At 41.7% G+C, this 21,315-nt stretch overlaps 1 protein-coding gene across 6 annotated transcripts in view; it reads right to left on the reverse strand.

Annotated features, from left to right (window-relative positions):
* Positions 1-2,706: 2,706 nt before the first annotated feature.
* The window catches only part of chd2 (chromodomain helicase DNA binding protein 2), a 30,669-nt gene continuing 12,060 nt past the window's right edge, over positions 2,707-21,315 (reverse strand). Inside the window, exons 7-43 of one of the 6 annotated variants that reach the window (XM_050074104.1) lie at positions 20,460-20,694; positions 18,818-18,904; positions 18,554-18,615; positions 17,961-18,101; positions 17,463-17,645; positions 17,184-17,323; positions 16,836-17,061; positions 16,646-16,746; positions 16,506-16,547; positions 16,206-16,384; positions 14,932-15,056; positions 14,616-14,832; positions 14,432-14,521; positions 14,138-14,328; positions 13,862-14,050; positions 13,583-13,745; positions 13,269-13,421; positions 10,780-10,851; positions 10,361-10,510; positions 10,105-10,253; positions 9,922-10,018; positions 9,739-9,831; positions 9,449-9,628; positions 9,158-9,327; positions 9,023-9,064; positions 8,765-8,904; positions 8,542-8,680; positions 8,285-8,435; positions 7,970-8,092; positions 7,738-7,860; positions 6,532-6,672; positions 6,236-6,352; positions 5,952-6,130; positions 5,762-5,861; positions 5,457-5,649; positions 5,023-5,263; positions 2,707-4,709 (exon numbers count right to left, since the gene is read on the reverse strand). In XM_050074104.1, coding sequence (XP_049930061.1) covers positions 4,424-4,709; positions 5,023-5,263; positions 5,457-5,649; positions 5,762-5,861; positions 5,952-6,130; positions 6,236-6,352; positions 6,532-6,672; positions 7,738-7,860; positions 7,970-8,092; positions 8,285-8,435; positions 8,542-8,680; positions 8,765-8,904; positions 9,023-9,064; positions 9,158-9,327; positions 9,449-9,628; positions 9,739-9,831; positions 9,922-10,018; positions 10,105-10,253; positions 10,361-10,510; positions 10,780-10,851; positions 13,269-13,421; positions 13,583-13,745; positions 13,862-14,050; positions 14,138-14,328; positions 14,432-14,521; positions 14,616-14,832; positions 14,932-15,056; positions 16,206-16,384; positions 16,506-16,547; positions 16,646-16,746; positions 16,836-17,061; positions 17,184-17,323; positions 17,463-17,645; positions 17,961-18,101; positions 18,554-18,615; positions 18,818-18,904 — 5,175 coding nt within the window. In that variant the 5' untranslated portion in view covers positions 20,460-20,694 and the 3' untranslated portion in view covers positions 2,707-4,423. Of the gene's footprint in view, positions 4,710-5,022; positions 5,264-5,456; positions 5,650-5,761; positions 5,862-5,951; positions 6,131-6,235; positions 6,353-6,531; positions 6,673-7,737; positions 7,861-7,969; positions 8,093-8,284; positions 8,436-8,541; positions 8,681-8,764; positions 8,905-9,022; positions 9,065-9,157; positions 9,328-9,448; positions 9,629-9,738; positions 9,832-9,921; positions 10,019-10,104; positions 10,254-10,360; positions 10,511-10,779; positions 10,852-13,268; positions 13,422-13,582; positions 13,746-13,861; positions 14,051-14,137; positions 14,329-14,431; positions 14,522-14,615; positions 14,833-14,931; positions 15,057-16,205; positions 16,385-16,505; positions 16,548-16,645; positions 16,747-16,835; positions 17,062-17,183; positions 17,324-17,419; positions 17,646-17,960; positions 18,102-18,553; positions 18,616-18,817; positions 18,905-20,453; positions 20,695-21,315 lie in introns of those variants that run through there. The other 5 variants (XM_050074101.1, XM_050074100.1, XM_050074102.1 and 2 more) reach the window with 5 other exon arrangements.

Consider the following 21,315-nt stretch of genomic DNA (forward strand, 5'->3'; position numbering starts at 1 on the left):
CCTGAGGTTTCTACCGTTTTTTTTCCCCGTTAAAGGGGTTTTTTTGGGGAGTTTTTCCTTATCCGCTGCGAGGGTCATAAGGACAGAGGGATGTCGTATGCTGTAAAGCCCTGTGAGGCAAATTGTGATTTGTGATATTGGGCTTTATAAATAAAATTGATTGATTGATTGATTGATTATACACACAGGATATTAAGTTGTACGCACAAGTTATTATCATGTGCAGCAAGATTTAAAAAATACATTTTCCTGACTTCTGGGGCTCTCCTGTTTCATTGTGAGGCAATTTACACCTTCTTATTAGCACATGACCTCATGTAGATCCTAGCAGAGCTTTGCCCAACTCCAACCTGACGAGATGTAATCAACAGAAAACACCTGTGAGGTTATGTGGGGCCTTTAAGCTATGATTGTAGAAAACAAGTGTTGCACACTCAGGCTCCATATGCATTTCTTTTACTTTGAAGATCAACAAACATACTGAGACACAGGTACACTGATGTGTTATATGGACCACACCCTTGTCACACAGCTGATGATGATCAGGTGATCATACTACATCATTGGGCTGAGCAAATCACAGTCACACAGCTGGCAGTGGTTAGATAATCATACCACAGCATTAGGTCAGGCAAAAAAACAATTCTGAGGCCCTCAACAAATCAAGCCTTTAAACCAAAACACTGTCAGGAGCTTTAGTCTATATCAACATACTCTATTTAATAAACTCATCATATGTTTTGTATGTTAAAGTATCTGGTAACCATAGCAGTCAAACATAGTGGAGTGAAAAGGAGCAGAATTATTAAGTAATATAAATTGGATATGCTTAGATAAAGTACCTCAAAATTGTGCTTAAAAAAGTACTTCATAAAAGTACTTAGTTACATTTCAGAGCTAATAAACTACAATCATGTCTACCAACAGTGGCCCAGCTCAAGCACTGAACCAGCCAACAGCAGACCTCCAAAGGTGTCCGCTTTATTCATAATAAAGACGTATCCAAGACAATATATGCCTCAGCAAATTGCAAGTGCAGGAACAAAGCTTATTATAAGATAATTCCCCCACAATTATGTAATGAAGATATTGTATTTGGGATATGATTCATAAAATCTTAATAAAATGGCCCCATAAAATGTTTGGGCTCAGAGATCGACCTAAAAATGATACATTGCCATAATAAGGTTACTGGCAAGTTTCTACATTTTGACGTAGTTTGTTATTCATTGTCTTTCAAACACACCTGAATTCCTGTATTTTACAGCTCAGCTAATATGACTGTTGAACATTTTTAGAATGAATATATATATGTGGCAAATGTGGACATCAGGAAGACCTGTGAAAATGTGATCGTATTTGATCGTGTTAAATTCATTATGTCATTAGCTTTTTCATGTTGTATTGCAGTTTGAGTATTGGGACAGGCCTTTTACCTCTTATCAGCTTATCAAACGTTTCCAAAATATGGAAAAAGTCTAGTTGCTGCCTCTTCTGTTTACTCTTTACTGACTTAGGAGACATCCGGTTATCTCTAAATAAATCAGGAGTTGAGACCAAGTCTGAACATTTTATCTAAATTATAAATGCCACTCTTAATTGTAAAAACAGGAGCAAAATTACATCATTCTTATAATTTTGTCACATTTAAAGGTCCAGTGTGTAGGATTTAGTGGCATCTAGTGGTGATATTGGAGAACGCAGAAGAAAGTGTGCATCTCGTGTCCATGACAGCCAGGAAACAAAAGTGAAAAAGATACAAGATCTGATTAGATTTTATGGTTGAAACTTGTTCATGTACATCAATAATTGTACTTTCATATGGCATACAAATCTGACCAATTTTAACAATGGTCACAAGCAAACATACTGTTAATTAGGAAGTGCTGGTTTGAGCACATTAGGATTTTATTATTGTATTACTACAGCATTTCAAAAAGGCCAATTCATTTTGACAGACTCTTCCTACAGACAAAGAAGACATTTGTAGCTTTGAATAAGGAGCAGAGAAAATGCATAGTGTTACCAAATGAACAAATCACAATGCTTTTAGATATGTTGCATCATTTGTAATTTTGTATTTGCACAGCCATGTTCATTTATATTAACAGCTTTTAATAGTTTTAGTCTTCAACAGTGACCCCGTAACTCTGAGGCAAGAGACACTGAACAGATGTTGCATTGTTTGTAATTTTGTTTCTGAAATAAACTGTTTTGTACTTTATTACACACTTGTGACTATTAAAAATAAACCCATTGTCCCAATATGAGGTCATCTTTTTTTTTTTTTTCTTTTACAAAACTAGTAAGTGTTCAAAGACAATGCTTAGTTTTTTATCCTTCAGTGGTTCCCAACTGTTCCAGCCCTGGGGTCCAGATTTCTCTTTAGTCATTAGTTCAAGGTCCACACAGTTTAATACATTCAGTGTCATACTTGTGTTTGGACATGTCGTCCCGTTAGTTTGCTGTCTCTGTCAAGGAGCTTTCCATTGGTCACTCACTCTACAGCAGGAAATGGCACTTCAAAATAAATGCTCTGTTTCAGAAAATCACTGTACTTACAATAACGTTTTTTTTACAAGTTTGACATGAGACACTTGTGGTCCATTCAGAATCGACATACAACCCGCCTTTACGGAAGAGACAGTATGATAACTAAATGCATTTATCAGGTCAATTTGAATGAAGGAAATAAAAGTAGACATGTTTTCATTGTGTAACAAAGTTTATTACATATGTCCAAACATATGTACAGCACATTTCTCATGAAGAGTGGTTTTTGTCACAAATATAAATTATCTAGACTTTCTTAAAGAACATATGATACAGGAACTGTAGCTTGCTTAATGTGGAAGAAAAGATGCGCTGGCTGTTCACTGTAACAGGTCGGCTAAGTGCCCCGGACGAAAACACACACACACACACACACACACACACACACACACACACACACACACACATACACACACACACACATGATTTCTTTATATTTATGTTGTTTTTTTCCTCCCCTCAAATCATCAACTCTTTTGGAAACCCCACATGAAACCACATGATGATTACCAGAATACATGGTCCCTTCACCAGTTCATTCAGAGCCATTTCTTTAAAATGAGACTGTAATACTACATCCTGCCTGTGTCAGGCCCCGGTACTGTCCATGAAAAACATACAGTATGATAATACACACATAAATAAGGCACAAATGGAGAAGCTTTTATAAAAAAAAAAAAAAAAAAAAAGAACATTTGGGGGCCAGCGCAGGTTGCAGGTTTGGCACAGGGAGAAAAGTGACCAAAGGTAATAAACATGATGAAATGTCATCAGCGACTTCCTGATAATCCTTAAGCAACCTAACACCGACAGCATCGCCAAACCATTGATAAGGAAAGAAAATGTTTTATCTTGTAGTATTTTCAGACGTAATCGAGTACTTCCATTCTAGGTGAATTCATGAAACGACACTGGAGTACCATTCTTAACCGTCGTAATACTGAAAGGCAAAATAAAGGATTGTTCTAGTCATAGTGTTATGAGCCTTTGCACAAGTTGTTGTAATAAATACTGCTTAGAAAGCTTCCATTTCATTGGGCCTACTACGAGGGAAAGTGGTTAAAGTGAACAAAGCAAGAGGATTGCCATGATTTATAGAGCTACACAGTCACAGAAATGATGATTATTTGTACACATGAGCAATATGAGTTTGCTAAAACTTTCTGTAGAGTGTTTAGAGGAAACATACTGGCTTCATTGATCATTCAAATTTCGTAAGAGTTATTAGGCCGTGCCACTGACACCACCGTTTTAACCCCACATGGTGATTCAGTTCAGCTACATGTTCAAGATAAACATTTCAAAGGTGCAGATGATAACACATTACACATTCTTCTCAAGTTGAAATCTTCTAATGACATCATCAGCAAGACTTAAAGCTAAACACAAAAAAATAATAATGTCCGTGTCATGCTTCCTTTTGGGAATAATCCCATACATTAACCGTTCAGAAAGGCCAAAGCCTTCAGGCACTTTTAGGATTTTTGAGATCAGTCATCAGTTCATTTATCCTAAATTCTGCTTAGAAAATAGTCCATGGGACTAAGCATCCATAAGCACTCCGCTCAGTCTCACCGCGGTCGACTGATTTGAGTCAATTCATTTAAATAAAGATGCTTAAGTTTTTCATCGAGAAGATGACAGGAGGAACACACACTTCTTCCTTCAGGGAACAAATCATTCACAGCCACAGTCACTGGGAGAAAAAGAGCAAAGATAGTTTTGCTGGTAAAGAGGGTACGTGTTGATTCCCTTTCCAACTGTGAGCTTATGATTGGCGAGTCGAGACTTGTCCATCAGCAGCATGTATGTGGCTTTGACCCTGGACAGAAACGCCAAGATCAGTTTCTCAGCCAGTGCTGGCGTACTTTTATGTTTTCCTGTTGTTCCAGTTAGGGTCTGCCACGATATTTGGATCTATGGGCCGCTCCGGTGGGGAGCGCGAGTCCTGGGGAGACTTCTGAGCCTGCGGGGAGCGAGGGTCCAGCAGCGGAGGAGGTTTGTCAGGGTGGAAGGGCCTGTTATAGTGCTCCGGCCCAGGTGGACCTGATGGCCTGTGCTCTGGCATCCTCCTGAAGTCCTGAAGAGGGCCATCTCTTCCCTGGTGGTAGTTGGGACGGAATTCATCAGGACGTCTTCTTTTGGGGTCTGAATGCCTGAAATGTTAATAGCATGTTTTCAGATTCAGAGGTATGACATCACAGCTCCCTGCGGTGGTATAATGTAACTGAAACCATTTACACAAGTACTTGATTTTATGCACCTTCAGGCCCCGATCACACAGAATATTTACATACTTTTATTGAACTCAAGTTGTAAATGCAGGACTTTTACTCACAGTGGAGTGTTTTCACTGCGTGGTATTAGTTCTTTTACTTCACTAAAGGATTAGAGTACTTGTTACACCACTGGTTCCCTGATATTCAAACAAAAAACTAAACTAAAACAAGTAATCAGAGTAACTCTCACCTGTCATAATAGGGTCTGTGACCCCTGTGGTCCCGGTCGTTGCTGTACTGCTCATACGGCCTTTTCCGAGGGGAGCTGTTGTTGCGGTAACCTCCTGAGCTGCGGTACGAGTCTCCGTGTGGACGCCGATCGCCATAGTGATCCTTGTAGCGATCATATGGATGATGTCGGTCTCCCTGCCATGACTGGTTGCTGTTACCTGGGTAGTTGTATTTACGATCCCTCTGCCAGTCGCCTCTATCTGTAATGAAATATTTGTGAAAGCTTAATGAGTACCTTTAAAGAGGAACCATAATGCTCATTTTCAGGTTCATGAAACAGGAAGAAACTGCTAGCCTGTCCAGTGTTAAAAAAATCTACCTGCCAGCACCTCCATAATTCAATTTGTCCAGCGCCTACTGTGACTTAAACTAAAATATTTTATCTGTACGTACCATCATTTCCAAAGTGCCGCTTGTTAGCCGAGTTGTACGACTCTCTGTGGTGTCCGTGGGGTCCTGGCTGAGACGAGTGAGGGACAGGTTTGGAGGACGACTGAGTACTCGAGGAGTCTCGACTGGATCCAGAGGGCTCCGGTCTGAAGTTTTTCCCCCTCCCTGCAGGATCCTCCTTCTTCTTCTGCTCCTTCTGAAGATGTCACAGGATATTTTTAGTGTTGGTTTTGTCCAGAAACAACAAGTTCACTTCCTAACTTTCGATAAACCGGAGCATCAACAATTAAAAAACAGGAACCACTTGCCTCTTCCTCGTGTGATCGCTTCTTCTGTGCCATTTTGTAAAGCTTGTGAAGCTTCCTTGCACCAAACTCTGTAAACTTGGACACAAATATCCAGAGGTTTCTGCCAAAAACAGAACAAAGCAACCATTAGCGGAGTCACACAGGAAAGCATCATGACTCATTTCACAAAGATAATATATAATCATCTTACCTCCGCCATATTTTAACATGTTCGGGGTCACTGTAGGCTTTAAGGCACTCTGTGATTCGGTCTCCAATCTTCAGTAGGCATGTGCGAGTGTGCTGGAGCTGCTCCTGGTCGGACAGACCCTCGTCTGGTTTATCCAGCTGCTTCAGAGCCTTTTTCACCGGCCTCATGCGTTCCTTACACTAGACACGGGCACAGATTGCCAATATGATTGTAATGCACTGCTCAGAAATAACTTCAGACTCCACAGGCTCAATCTTTGCACAATAACTAAAGGAGAAACTCACAATACTGAAAGTCTCCTGGTCGAGTTCATCATCCTCCTTTCCTTCAATGGGAATGGGGTCAGACCCAGCCGTGATGTGAACTGGACCCTGAGTCTTCTTCCCTTTGGCTCCTTTAGCCTGGAGTGCAAAAACATCAGACATCAGCCATTCATACCTCCAATAGATTCATCACAGGACTGCCTGTTGCATATTAACACTACAATGTAATTCAGTTTTCCATTAACCTTATGTCCATGTAAATCTGAAACAGTGTGAGCAAAGCACACATGATAGGGTCATGAACAGTGCTGAAATACCTTTTCTTTTCTGGGCTTGGTACCCTTTTTCTCTTTGTCCCCGTCCTTCTCTTTTTTAGGAGTTCCCTGTTTCTCTTTGTTCTCTTTGTTATCCTTTTTCTTTTGTCTTTTCTTGGCGGGGGACTTCTCTGCTCCATCATCCTGCTCAAACACAAGACAATACAACATGTTAAACAATATAACAAAAGGTCATAAAAGAGAGAAAGAATTTACCATAACTCTACTTATCTAAAAATGAAAAATGTTCTACTTCTTAGTGAAGAGAAGAAAATTATTTGCTTTTACAGTCAACAATCTCTACACTTCTAAAGATGGGAGAATGTGTACAAAGCGCAGCTACGAACTGTAGTAACTTTTAGAAGCACATCAGCTACAACACCACCCTGCACATAGATCAGTCTCTCCAGGATTTGTCGAGACGTATTTGGGATTGCTGCGGCCTGAAATGTCTGATTTCACAGCAGCTTTTCTAAAAATTGCGATGCATGTTGCAATAATTATTGACATTTTCTGCAATAAAAGTGGAAAAATAATTGCAATGCTGTCTGAGCATTCAGTGTTTCCCACAGAATTATAATCTATTTGTTATGGGTGCAAGGCGAAGTAAAAGTCATGACAAGGTTTCCATGGTGAGCCTGCAGAAGGATCATTACTGTCGCTGACGCTGAATCGCTCTCCTATTGCTCTCTCTGCCCGGTTAGCACAAGCTAACACAGCAGCAGCGGCTGACATCCAGCACCGAGGCGTTAAACAGTCCCAACAATCTCACACTGACACCGAAGCAGCTCGACTCTTTTGTCAAACCCGTTAATAACCTTTGGGTAACGTTAGCCGTGTGATGCTAACAGTTAGCCCTGACGCTGTATGCGTGTGACTCTGTCCCAGGCGCAGAGCACACACTCGTGCAGCAATAGTCTCATAATAAACAGAGAGACAGTGGGGCAAGGAGGGGCTGAGTGAATCAATACACTGTGTGCAGTTCAATGAAATGAGATTTAACCTGTTTTAAAAAGTCAATTTGCAGCAAAGTTGCGTGCGGTGTTTAAACAAAACTGCAAGGTCGTGCAGAATGCATCGGGATTGGCTGGATTGAAATGTTGCCACCACAACATCATGGAAAGAGATTTGTGTAATGTAGGCAGTACACACCCTCGGCAAAGAAGCATAACTCAACCCACACCCTATGGACTCGTGGTTGACACTGACCTTGACCTCGCCCTCCTCTGACGGGTTGTCGGACAGGCGGGGGGAGGAGATGTCGTTGCCCTGCTCGTCCTTGAGAATCTTGTTCTCCTTTTTCACCCGAGGCTTCCTCTTCCTCACTTTGACCTTTGGAGTAGAGGAGAATGGATGAGTTGTGGGGGTGGTAGGTCAAAGGCAAACTTCATGTGGTGAAAAACAGTACGGATGAGCTACTCTGTGATTAATGGCAACGTACCTCCTCCCCTGTTTTAGACAGGTCTGCATTGTCTTGCTCTTTTTTCAGCAGCTTGAGAAGATACTCTGCTCTCGCCTGCAACTGCTTGGCCTGAGGCTTCTTGCTCGGATCATCTGGGAGAATCTGTGCAGAGGGGAGTAAATGTTAGACATGATTAAAAGAGCTGCTGCTGAAGTGCTAATGAGGTTAAACGGAGAAATGTTACTGCAATCTCAACTTCCTGACCAGATCTTGACTTTTAAAACAGTATTTTTCAAAGATAGATTTTCATTTCCCTCCCATCAACTTAGTGATTAAAGTAGAAATCAGATTTACCTTATCAGCGAGTTTAAGGTCAGGGTCCGTCTTGATCAGATCCCAGTTTCCAAAGCCGTGCTCATAGGTGCCAAGCAACAGCTGAATGTCATCCTGCAGATCCCACTCTACATCAAAATGAGCTACCTTGACTCTGCATGTCAGCTTGAACCTGTGGAAAACAGAGACGTGTCAACAGACGCACCTTTCACAACATCTTATCCTTATCCTGTAATATAAAGCCTGTGCTGCTCCTTATATCTGCAATGATCTCTTACTTATTTCTCTCAGCAGGATCGACAGGCACTGCTTTGTGCAGGGGCTCAAACTCCTCCTCGTGCTGGATGATGGACTTGGCGTTGACCTGCACTCCCGAGATCTTGATGTTAATTCCTCGCCGTTTCCCAGGACCTTTGGCTGGAGTAATAATGACACACATAAGGTTTGGGCCTAAAAAATGCTGTAATATCAAAGACCTATTAACAAGTAAACCCAACATACCTTCAACTGGGTTCTCTTTAAGGTGTTCCTCATGCTCCTGCACTGCAGCCACACAACTTGTGTGAATCAGTTCACCAAGTCTTTTCAGGTCTGCTATGGATTTGTCGACCAGCTCCGAGTCTCGGGCGATGGCCTCCAACCTGGATTCAAAAAGGAACACTTGACTGTTTAAGTATGAGCAAATAAATTGTCTGACAAACCATGCTGTGAAATGATGAAGCCTCACATTCATTATTAATATCATTTAAAGATGCTCACCTCTCGAGTGGAGATCCAAATTTCTTGTATGCCTTGATGAACCTGTTCATGATATTTTAATACATTTTAATTGTGTTCATGAAAGAAAACGTGAATGTAACAACAAATAATAAAAATGCTCAATAAATACTTCACCTGCGGATCTCTGCATCAGTGAAACCCTCCACGTTGTTTTTGCGGGCTCTGGGTCGGCCTCTCTTCTTTGGCTTCTTGTCATCATCACTATCATCAGTCTCACTGTCAGAGCCTGAGGAGCGGTGCTTCAGCTTGGAGCCCACATCACTGTCACTATCGTTAGCCTGAGCCTGAAACACAGAGGAACCAGAGCAACACGTTCAGACACGACTCAATTAAGCTGCTGGATGATAGTTATCATTTCAGTTTAATGTACAAAAAATCTTTTCCCAAATAAATCTGCAAACTTACTCTTACCCTCTTGTTCGAGCTCCTGCTTCTGGGCAGCATGAAGATGTCCTCCATCTCCCGCTGCTTCTCCTCCTCCTCAACTTTGCGCCGTTGATCTTCAGGGATGATATCATCCCATTCCCGTCTGGGCTTGTCCTCAAAATCTTGAGTGCTCTCCTCCATGCTGGAGAAATTGGCCACCTGCAGCGACACAGAGAGGAGAAACAAAGGAGAAGAAGACGTTGAAGAGAGGAATCTTGAGATACTTTACCATAATGTAACAGTGCAAAACAGTTACAACTTGCAGTCACCTTGAACTGAGAGAGAAGTTCATCTGTAGCACTTGAGCCCTGGTCGCTTTCTCTTGTCTCAGCCAACCGCAAGATCTCATCAATATCCATCTCCTGCAGACACAAAGAAGCTCCGGCTTAATTTTACAGTTATAAAAGCACATTTATATATAAAGCACAAAAAATAATTAGTCGTTTTAGTACCTGTGGTTCAGACTCCTCTCCTTCTGCCTCTTTAAAAAGCTCCTCTGCACCAAACTTGAGGATTGCAGTCAGTTCTTCTTTATTGAAGGGGTTTGAACTGTAAAAAAAAAAAAAAAAGAATGTTAAACACACAGAGAGCTTCAGCATCTGAGTATATAAACAAGATGATTTCAGACATCTTACTTTGTGGTTCCCGAGTTGCTGTCCAGCACGGTGCGACCGGTGGTGTCCATTCTCTGAATGACAAGATGGTCCAAAACCATTTTCTTCTTTGCCCTCTCAATGATGTCCTCCTCAACCGTCCCTTTGGTAACAAGCCGATAAATATTCACCTATGAAAGGAAAACACAGATGTAATTTTATTATTTACTGCAAAATAATCTTACCGGTACTGTGGCATATCTACAGTGAAAGCAAATCAATCTGAGCCAAGAATTACCTGTTTCTTCTGGCCGATCCTGTGAGCTCTGGCTTGTGCCTGCAGGTCATTTTGAGGATTCCAGTCAGAGTCGAAGATGACTACAGTGTCTGCTGAGGCCAAATTTATCCCTAAACCTCCAGCTCGGGTGGATAACAGGAAGCAGAAGTCCTGGGAAACATATGTAACTGTTAATACAGCTGTCATCTGCAGACTCTCTTTCAAGTAATGAAGTATATTTGATCATTTCTACATGATTTCTTCAATATATCCTTCAGGGTCTCCCAAAAAAAAAAAAAAAAAGCAAAAATGTACCCTATGTTTGTTTAAATCAGTCATCATCCCAAAAATATAAGACTGCTTTGGTGGGCATTTGAGAATAAATGTATTACTTTCTTCCTAAAGCTCTCACAGTGACATTAAATTATTATCAGACATACCTCTGAGCCTTCTGCATTAAAGTGGTCAAGTGCTTGCTTTCGGATTTCTCCCTTTATGGATCCGTCCAGCCGCTGAGGAGGAGAGAGGCAAACAGAGGGAATTAACCTTTGAAGATTTCCCCGAGCAGGCAGCTATGTGCATTAACCTTGGCATCCCTTCGCTTTACATGCCATCGTAACCAGCCTATATAATGAGACTGACCACAACAGTCTACAGCGAAGATCAAGTCAGCAAAAACATCCTGAGTCGAGTGACTTGCACAAGTTCAACTGGAAATAACTTGTTGGTATAAATAACCACATGATCTCCCAGCTGGGCAGTGTGTGTGTGCGACAACACTGACATCTGATCCTCACCCGAGTTTAACCCACCGAACACAACCTCCCTTACAGCCCCCTGCGCTGTAAACACCAGTGAAGACAACAGTTGGTTTCTGGAGATACTGGTGATGCAGCTGGTTAAACTTTTTTTTTTTTTTGGAATTGACCCTTTATAAATCCTGTCACCCTTGGTTACTGTTGCTAGGTCGGACAAGCTTGAAAAGAGCATGGCCACGCTGGTTCAGTTTTGTCGGGTGCTGCAGTGTTTATTAGGTAGTTTTTGGGCATCAGGCAATAACAGCAAGGACTACAGTATGTGATGAAGGATATACCCGCAATGTTAACTGTTATTAACTAATCCCCTCTCCACAAAAAAGGGAGCCGTAACATTAGATACCAAGGATGAAAGGATTATCAGTCAACATCTCTCCTGCAGTGCCGGGTATGTGTCCCCTTTTCCCCTTGTGGGGACCAGTAAAGTACTCTATGTATTCATTACTGACTACAGTCCATGGTGTTGACCTATCATTAGTCCCTCTGTGCTATGGAAAGTTCCTTACAGGCAGCACGTAGTCTTGCAGAGATAATATAAACAAAGCAATACATACACCCTATCTGCCCCTTTCCACGTCTCTTTGATGTTACCAAAGAAATAAGGGGGATCCAAACCTGGCTGACGCTGGTGATCTGACTTTAGGTTAAGTCTTTTGATGTAGCTATACCTTAGCTCGCTAGTTAGCTAGCGCGTTTCTAACATTAGCTTACTAAAGATGTGACTACTGTATATACAGTGTAATGTGTCCATGAGCATTGTGACAGTCCACGGCTGCATCTTTAAACCATCTTCAAAATTTGGTTCTTTTCAACATAGATGAGCCGAGCACATAGCAAGCCTGCTCAACTGTTACTGGAGCACAGAGCAAAAAGGGTCAGGACCAGTGTTGGGCAAGCTACTCTCAAAATGTAATTTTATTACTATTATTTATTTTACAATATTACTGTCTGTGTGGAGTAATGAGTTACTTATTACATAAATGTTGCATTGCTTTCACTAAAATGACCTCAGAAGAACAACAAGACATTTTAAATGGATGAGGGTCATGTTGTTTCACCGCAGGTAATCAAAACATAGAAGCTCTAGTTTATTACAGTTCATTTAAAATCCAGAGCTGCACAGGTCTGACCCATTCATGCAGCCACATACAGTGGGTACCACTTTGTATTAAAATCCCCTGCTTTTATTAATAATTGCGTGATGAGCCTAGATGTTTTGAAATAAATGAATAGCCTAGGACGCACGGAGGGCCAGGCTGAAGATCAAAGTCTAATAAATATGAGATATGGATAGATAATTGTGGTCCTATGATATGAAACAATAAACTAACGTTGAGATTAGCACAACAAACAGAATGGTGTGCGAGTCAGTCAGTGTGATGAGCGCAAATTAATAGTACGGAGCTGGAAGAACTACCTGGCGGTTCCCGGTGTGCACGAATGGGACGGTGCTGCTCTGCAGTTGTCGGAGATGTGAATGGAAACACATCCAACATACACTAACATTACCCAGGCTAGACGTGCCAAAAAAACAAACCAGAGGCCAGCTCTTTATCCCTGCTACTTTCTAGCAGTCTTAGTACGCAAAAGTAGAGCAGGATATGTTGGAGACGTTGCAGGTATAATGATGAAAACACACTGAACATGATAAAACACAGTAAGGCATCACCCAGATGTGCCCATCACGGGTACCCTTCTATAATTTTGTCTGCAATGACGCGCTGGAGGAAGTGTAGCAGTGTAGATCAGTGTGAATGAAGGAAAGATTAAAACAACAGTTTAATTTGGATGGTAACACCTTACGTGACTTGTAAATGTCTGTATTACCCGCATCACTGGTCAGGACTTAGGAAGGACCTATTATAATTATCATTAACGCTGACAGGGTGAAAATATTATATTACTATGTTGATGCCAATTACAGCATTGCTCAGACTGACTACAGTGCCATAAAGTGGACCTGCATGTTGTTCTGACACACAGTATATGAACTTAGGTCCTGTGTAGTATTAAGTGGATTAAACAGATATGGACACGTTTTAGCTACAAAGCCATCATCAGCCTGTCCAGCATTAGAAATGAAGAATGCAGGCCTGAGAATGTGCAAATCGTACCTGGAAAGGGTAGCGATTCTTGGCGAGGTATTCAGCCAGAATATCCAACATCCTGACCATCTGGGAGAAGATCAGGACTCGATTGCCTCTTTCCCTGAGTCGGGTCAGCAGCTTGTCCAGCAGCACCAGCTTCCCGCTGCCCCTCACTAGATTCTGAAAAGGCAAAAGGGTTATTAAGTAAATTAAGTAGCACCAAGCCTCCTGCTGGGACTGTCGTCTTTTCATCTCTGTTATGTCACAACTCGCTCCCTTTGCAGAGCAGAGATATCCTGAGGTGTTGCTGGGAGCTATAGAGGATTCAGAAGGAGACAAACCTGCAGGTGTTCCTGTTGTGTTTCAGTCTCCACGTCCTCAGGCTGTTTAATGAGGAAACTGTGGTTGCAGCACTTTTTGAGCTCCATAACGATGTTCAGGAAGCCGGAGGAGCTGCCTCGGGTGCCTTTGGATAGAGCTTTGTAATTCCTCGTTAAAATCCACCTGGAAATATTGAGGAACAAATTAAGTTAATGGGGAGGAGAAATGCGCTTACTGCGCGAGCGGTTTGGGATTGCAGATGTAGTAAAAAGGTTGCAAAAGACAAGTAAGAATCATACTTGTAGAATTGTTTCTGCTGTGCAGTCATGTCTACACGGAGGATCTGTTCCACCTTGGCAGGGAGAGATTTCTCCACATCTTTCTTGACACGTCGCAGGAGGAAGGGCTCGAGGACTTTGTGAAGACTCTGATAACCGTTATCCCTTCCTTTCCCGTGCTCATCCTCAAAATCCTCCCAGGAATCAAACCTGCAGTGGCAGACACAGATAGCACACGTCACTCATCTCGCCCTGCTCTTCTTCAGTATCACATTAAACGTCTAAACTGGAACGTACTTGTCTGGCATGAGGAAGTGCAGCAGTGACCAGAGCTCTTTGAGGGAGTTCTGCAGCGGAGTGCCAGTAATGAGGAGCCTGTGGTTGGACCTGAACTCCATCAATGTTTTGTACAGCAGGGAGTCGTCATTCTTCAGCCTGTGAGCTTCATCCACACCCAGAAACGCCCAGTTTATGTTCCCAAGCACCCCCTGGAGACAAATGTGTCCTTGTAAACCAAAGTGACCAACACTCTTCATGCACAGACAGACTGCATAAATAAAAATATAAACACAAAGAAATTCTGATCTTTACCTTGTCTTTAAGTAGAATTTCATAAGTGGTTAATAGTGCACTGAAACGGATTCTTTTCGTTGAATGGTTCACCCACTCATAGTCACGGATCTACACAAAACAGAAAGAGAAAATAGTCTTCATTAATCCCACTCTTCAAATTCTCTCTATAGCAACAACGTAACAACTGGAGGTTTAAACGCACTGTTTTCCTGCTCATGACGTCACCGAGGTAGACCACCACGTTCATGTCTGGGGCCCAGGTGTCAAACTCCCTCTGCCAGGAGGTGAGCGTGGACAGAGGCACCACCACTAAGAAGGGTCCGTACAGCTGATGCTGGTGAAAGAGGTACGACAGGAAGGAGATGGTCTGGATGGTCTTTCCGAGCCCCATCTCATCAGCAAGGATGACGCTATTGCACCTGAGCACGAAGAACAAGAAAACAAACCATTTTAATATCTTATTTTTCAAATGAGATCCTCAACACCAACACAATTTATTATATTTATTTACAGCGTACCTGCACCAGGAGTGAGCCAACCAGTTCAACCCATCCAGCTGATAATCTCTCAACTGAAGGTTTTCATCTCCGATATATGACGGCTGCTTCTTCAGTGCAACAAACCTTGGTCTCTGCTTTAACACCTGAAATGATACAAACAAATTTATCTGATTATGAGGTGAAATAGAATTACTGTCAGGCAGTTGTACGCCTCCGCCAACCAGTCACTTGCAGCTCAGTTGCATCCATGTCTCTCCAGACTCATATAATTGAAGGAATGTAATAAAAAGTGTTGACTACATTTTCTGGCGAAAAATGGATGCTTCACACATCTTCAACACCTCAGCACAGATCTACACAATCATCACAGATTTGTGTCACCTCTTCATCTGTCCAAATGTCTCCCCTCCTGATCCAAGTCATGGTGTTAATTACTGGCCAGAAAAGTGTTTATGCATAACACTGATGATGCCACAGTGAAGCTGACCTTTGACTTTTAGATACAAAATGTCATCACTTCATCATCTATCCTATAAGATATTGGTGAAATTTTGTCATAGTAGCATATGAATTCACGGATTATGGCTAAAAACATGTTTTGTGAGGTCACAATGATCTTTACCTTTGACCATTAAAATCTAATCAGTTAATTCTTGAATCCATGCGGACGTTTGGGCCACGTTTGAGGAAACTCCTTCAAGGCCCTCTTGAGATATTGTGTTCACGAGAATGAGATGGATGCAAGGTCATAGTGACCTTGACCTCAAAAATCGAATCAGTTCATCACATTTACAAGAATGAGACAAGCACGGTCACAGTGACCTTCACCTTTCACCTATGACCACCAAAAGCCAATCAGTTCATCCTTGAGTCCATGCGGACATTTGTGCCAAATTTGAAGAAATTCCCTGAAGGCATTCTTGAGATATCACGTTCACAGTATAGGAAGGACTGATGACCCATAAACATGGGTGGCTGTGGCTCAGGAGGTAGAGCGGGTCATCCACTAATCGGTTCGATCCCCGTCCTCTCCAGTCTGCATATCGAAGTATCCTTGAGCTGACCCCCAAATTTGTCCTCATGGCTGTGTTAAAAACTGTGTAGCAGGTGGCACCATGTGTGAATGGGTGTAAAAAGCGCTTTGAGCAGTCGGATGACTAGAAAGGAGCTACATAAGTGCAGTCCATTTACCATAATGCCTCCTGTCAACGCTATTGCCGGCGTGGAGAAATAAAAATAACAATAAAACATTGAGACGAGACGACTGGGTGTCATTCAGTTTTGACTCTCACCTTGCAGTCTTTGGAGGGGACGGTTTTGCTGGAGTTTCGGTTCGTGAAGCTGTCGATGCAGTGCTGAAACTTCTTGCTCACCAAAGCTCCGTCTTCCCAGCTGCACTCTGAATAGGGTAAGCCCATCCACTTGCATAGATACTCGGGCTCATTTGAGGATGGCGTCTTATGACTATGAGCTGTATAAAAGGCAGACAAATTAAGGATTGTGACAAGAAGTCACAAAAATGTACATAACAGGAGAGGATAAAAAAGGAAGGCAACAGAATGTGATGGTGAAATGTTAAATAAGGGACTTACAGGGGAAGTCAGAGGATCCTTGTGTCTTTCCTGTTTTTATTGCTGTTGATAATAAAAGTCCTTTTTAGTACAATTTAAGTGCAACAAAAAAAACAACAACTAACAGACAAAATCGAATGCATCTGATAATAAATTCTTACAAATGATTCGCTCCACGATCTGAAACTGCTTGTTCAAGTCAGCTACGAGCTCCTGTTGGCAGTTATGAAACTCTACATCCTCAGGAGACGCCCTCCTCAACCTGCGAACAAGGACAGAATAACAGTGAGACTTCTCTAAAAAGATGTCGATTTAAAAATGATCTGTACAAGTAAGGACAAAGATTTTCACCATGAATTGAGCTCATCTTGTTTCTTCTTGTAGTTGTCCAGTTTCTTCAGTCCCTTGACTTTTTGCTGCGTCAGAGAGTCCATGCTCTCCCACGTGTTGTGGATGTAGGACCAGCCCTTCCACTTGATCAGATAGTGAGTCTCCCCTTCATCGTTCTCGGGGTCGAAGCCCTCACCCGGGTCCCCGTTTTCCTCCACAGCATACACAGTAGTGGAAGCCCCGGTAACTGGAAGAGCAAAGATAAATAACTTCTAGATTGTGTACATGTGGAGAAACTAATTTTGATGAGAAATGTGGTTGTCGCAGGGGTCATGCTCAACTTCTCTGTGTCAAGTGCAAATGCATCACCTCCTTTTTTGCCTGTCCTGGTGTCCATGACCTTCTCGATGGTCTCACTGTCGTCATCCTGCTGCTCCTCGCCTACATCCCCCGTCATCTCAATCAGGTCATCAGAGTCTGTTTCGAAGTCATGTTGGTCCTCTTTGTAACTGCGACACAACAGAGCAGAGGGTTTAAGCATCACGTGGCTACAGGTGATGATCACTATGAAAACTGTGACAGCACTTAAATCAACCTGTTAATACCTGTCGTCATGGAAACAGTCTGAAAATCTAACTGGGGAGGCACCTTTTGACTTTAGTCGCACCCCGTCTCCGAGTCTGCCTCTTGGGAGTGTCTTCCTCATCGTCGTCATCATCGTCGTCGTCGTCGTCATCGTCGTCGTCTTCTTCGCCAGACGAGTCCTGTTTCCTGGACTTCCTGGCTTTTTGAGATAGCTGCTTTTTGGCTGTTGATGATTTGGTCTGAGGTCTGTAACACACACAGTTAAGCACAGACACACACACAAAGCACTTAGAGATAAAGGAACCAAACACCTGGATCGTCGTCAGTGATTCTGGTATCTTTTGGTTGATTGACAAACTGCAGGCTACAGCTAGTGTAGCCACAAATATTTGTATCATGTTTTATGATTAAACCAAATTTCAGATGTTGTATTTTAGAGTGAATCAGGCTGCTTTTAACGTCACACCAAATCAAAGGGGAAAAAGTGCTCACACAATATGGAATGATTTGGAGATGACCAGTGGGTAGCTGTCTGATGGCCAGGCTTCGCTACACTCTTACCTTCTAGCAGGAAGTCGTCTGGATCTAACTTTTTTCTCTTCCTGCTCACTGTCTGCACTGTCGGAAGCCTCCTCCTCCTCCTCCTCCTCCTCCTCCTCCTCCTCTTCATCATCATTTGAGTCATCATCTTTCCAGATATTTCTTACAACAAAGAAATGCCACAAGTTCACCCTCAAGGCCCATCACGGCTATATATCCAGATTTTAAATTTCATAAAGACTGGCCATAGGGCGTTTCACCACACACCGATTTGATCAGGGGTAAGCCGCTGATCTGACCAATCAAATCTGATTGCAGAAAATCACCTGGCTGACTGAAACTAACGGAGCCCATTTGGAACAAACAGATACCCATTCACAAACAAGTGTAAAATGATAAGAATCACAATATGGACACAGGCTGACAACACGATGACAAAAACACACATGGACTGTGCCGAACTACTGTATGGATCAGGTGTTATAGAGTTCAATAAACGTGTCTCAACAAGGCAGAACTGAAAGAATATGGCGCTGTGCTATCAAATAAATTAAAAAAATAATAAAACAACAATAATACAAATCACCAAAAATGCTCACAGTTTTCACACTTACTCTTTTTTCTTAGCTCGGGGTGTTTTTCTCTTGGGACTCTCACTCTCAGAATCGCTGCTGCCCTGTGAACACAACGATGCTCATGTCAGTAAGGGCTTTGTTTCCATGTGATGTAACAGCACTTCCTCATAACAGCCACTAGGTGGCACAAGTGGATTGATGATGCCAATAGAAATAACAGCGCAGAGGCAGGCCAATCTGCATATCAGTATCTTTTGTCTTTGTTCCATTGTCCATATCAAGCTTTTGTTCTCATGTACTCACCCCAGCTCCGATGTTTAAACGGGCCGGCTCCTGTCTGCTGCGATTCGACCTCCTGACTCCATACACATCTGGATGTTCGTCCCACATCTGTAAACAGAGAGAAACTGCTATAAGAGAGCTGCTTACTTTCTGCATCGCTATGAAAACATGACACCTCCCAATTCCATACTGCATTCTAGTTTCTAAGTAGGTACTATCAGGCTGCGAATTATTATTATTATTTTCAATATCAGATTATTGGCTCAATTGAACGATTAATTGTAGTCTATAAAATATTAGCTAATGGTGACAAATGTCCAAATCAGTTTCCAAGAGTCCAGGGTGGCTTCTTCAAATGTCACTTTGTCTAATCAACAGTCTAAACCCCCCAAATATTCAGTTTAGAAATGTATAAAATGGAGAAAAGCTGCATGTTTAGCGGCTGTAATTAGGGATTTTGGGCATTTTTGCTTGAAAAAGGACAATCAAATTAGTAATCGATTGTCAAAATAGTTGCTAATTTATTTTTTTCTGTGTATCAACTGTCCTTCTATACTGTTTTTGCTTCAAGTATTATCAAATTAACATTCTTTACAGTTAGTAGTTATGGAATATGTGTTGATGAGGTCAATCAAAACTGCAATTTTGTTGGGCCAAAGCATGTATTTTTGTTAAGATACAATGCCCGAGGTTCCTACAACTAAAGGCAAGTTAGATTTAAGACTTTTTTAATGCCAATCGAAATGAAATTTAAGACCACTTTTACATAACTAATGGAAGAAAACAAATCCATGAACCAACATCAATAGTGTAGGGTTAAGGACCATTTGGCCAAAATGTTTATTGTAATATAAAACATGACTTTTTTTTATCCTGTGGCTGAAACAAGAGTAGAACATAACCAGGAAATGCATATAAATAACTAGGAACCTGCCTTTTGTTGGAAAGTTTTTGGGGGTGATTTTGTGTTTCTTACTGCAGCTTGATTCCCATCACGCACTGTTTGATAACCATTTTGCATAAAATACACAGAGGCACTGTTTTCAAAATGAAGACTCAAAAAAACAGCACGCACGTAGTTTCTGGTGTGTGGACCTGTTTTTGTATTTTTAAGACTGTTTTCAGCCATGCCACAAAATCCTGGTTCAATGGCCAATTCTCTTTAAATTTACAAAACCCTGTTCCATCCAGGGTACAGTGCATCCTCTGCTCTGAGCATCCCAGCTGGAAATGAAATATATGTGTTGTTGGTTCCACTAACCTGATCTGATGAATGTTAATGCAAGAGGCATTTGATAATTTTGTTTCCAATAGATGTTACCAATTATTTTGAAATTTGAAAAACAATTCATAAAATCCTATTTCTCGTGTCTTGCCATTTTCATTTTAGACTTTTTATATTATTTTGAGTATACTTTTTTTGCATTTTTACATTGTTCACACACGTACGTAGTCAAAACCTGCTTAGAATAAGGATGTAGTATGGAAGTGGGACACAGCTAAGGCTGCATGCCAAACTTTCATGATCACATTAAGATCCTAATTACACTAACAAAGTTAACTCAGTCTCCATTATAAGAGGACTGGAACCTTAATCTGCTTAACAAACAGTATGTCACCACAGAAGATTTTGATACCGTTCAAAAGGTTCAGTCACCTTTACCTTCTTCACATCCGCCAGACGCTCCTTCTTTCTAACTGGCTTGTCTTTCACTTCTGCTGTGGTTTGCTGTGATTTGGACTCGGCAGACTCGCTCTCTGACTCTGAGTGACTCTCTGACTCTGAGGAGCTGTTGGATTCAGAGTTGTGGGATCTCCTCCTCTCACTGCCATGCTCGCTCTCTGACTGACTTCCCGACTCCGACGCAGAGCGGTTGGATTCCTCTGAGGCTGAATTGCTACAGGAACAAAAACATGTTCATTCTTTCGATTTCGCAGCTCAAATGCTGAGCTATTGTTAACATAATTCTGTACACCCAACAACAACAACAACATGGCACAAAATGTGAGTAGAGTTGTGGCAGCAACTTAAAAATGTCTTAAAATTAAAACTCAAAGTATACACACTCTCACTAGGACATGAGGAAACTGCAAGAGCTTGATGGCATGAGTGACTGTCAGCCGAGAGGAAACAGAAACCTAATTACATCATGCAGCGTGTTCCTTACTCAGCTAACAGTCTTATAATAACCTCATTCTCTCTAAGGCACACAAATCCTCTTAGAGTCATTCTGAAAAGACTAAGAAGCGCTTTCGCCCCTAAAATAACAAGAGCTAAACTGTAATTTAACAAGGCATCACTTCTTTGAATGGGTACTTGGTATTAAAATTGTTCCTCTCTGCTAACCTGCAATTACTTGTGACATATACATGTAGCTGTAATATAGCCAAGTGGAACAAAGCTTTAAAATAAATGAATAAATCAGTAAACACAGTATGAGCCCAACTCATATCCTCACTGAACTTGATACTTTTTGTGGAGGAATAAGAATCTTATACTTATATTTCATTAGAGACTG

Source organism: Epinephelus moara, chromosome 20 (assembly GCF_006386435.1).
Source record: "Epinephelus moara isolate mb chromosome 20, YSFRI_EMoa_1.0, whole genome shotgun sequence".
In the NCBI taxonomy this organism is placed as follows: domain Eukaryota; kingdom Metazoa; phylum Chordata; class Actinopteri; order Perciformes; family Serranidae; genus Epinephelus; species Epinephelus moara.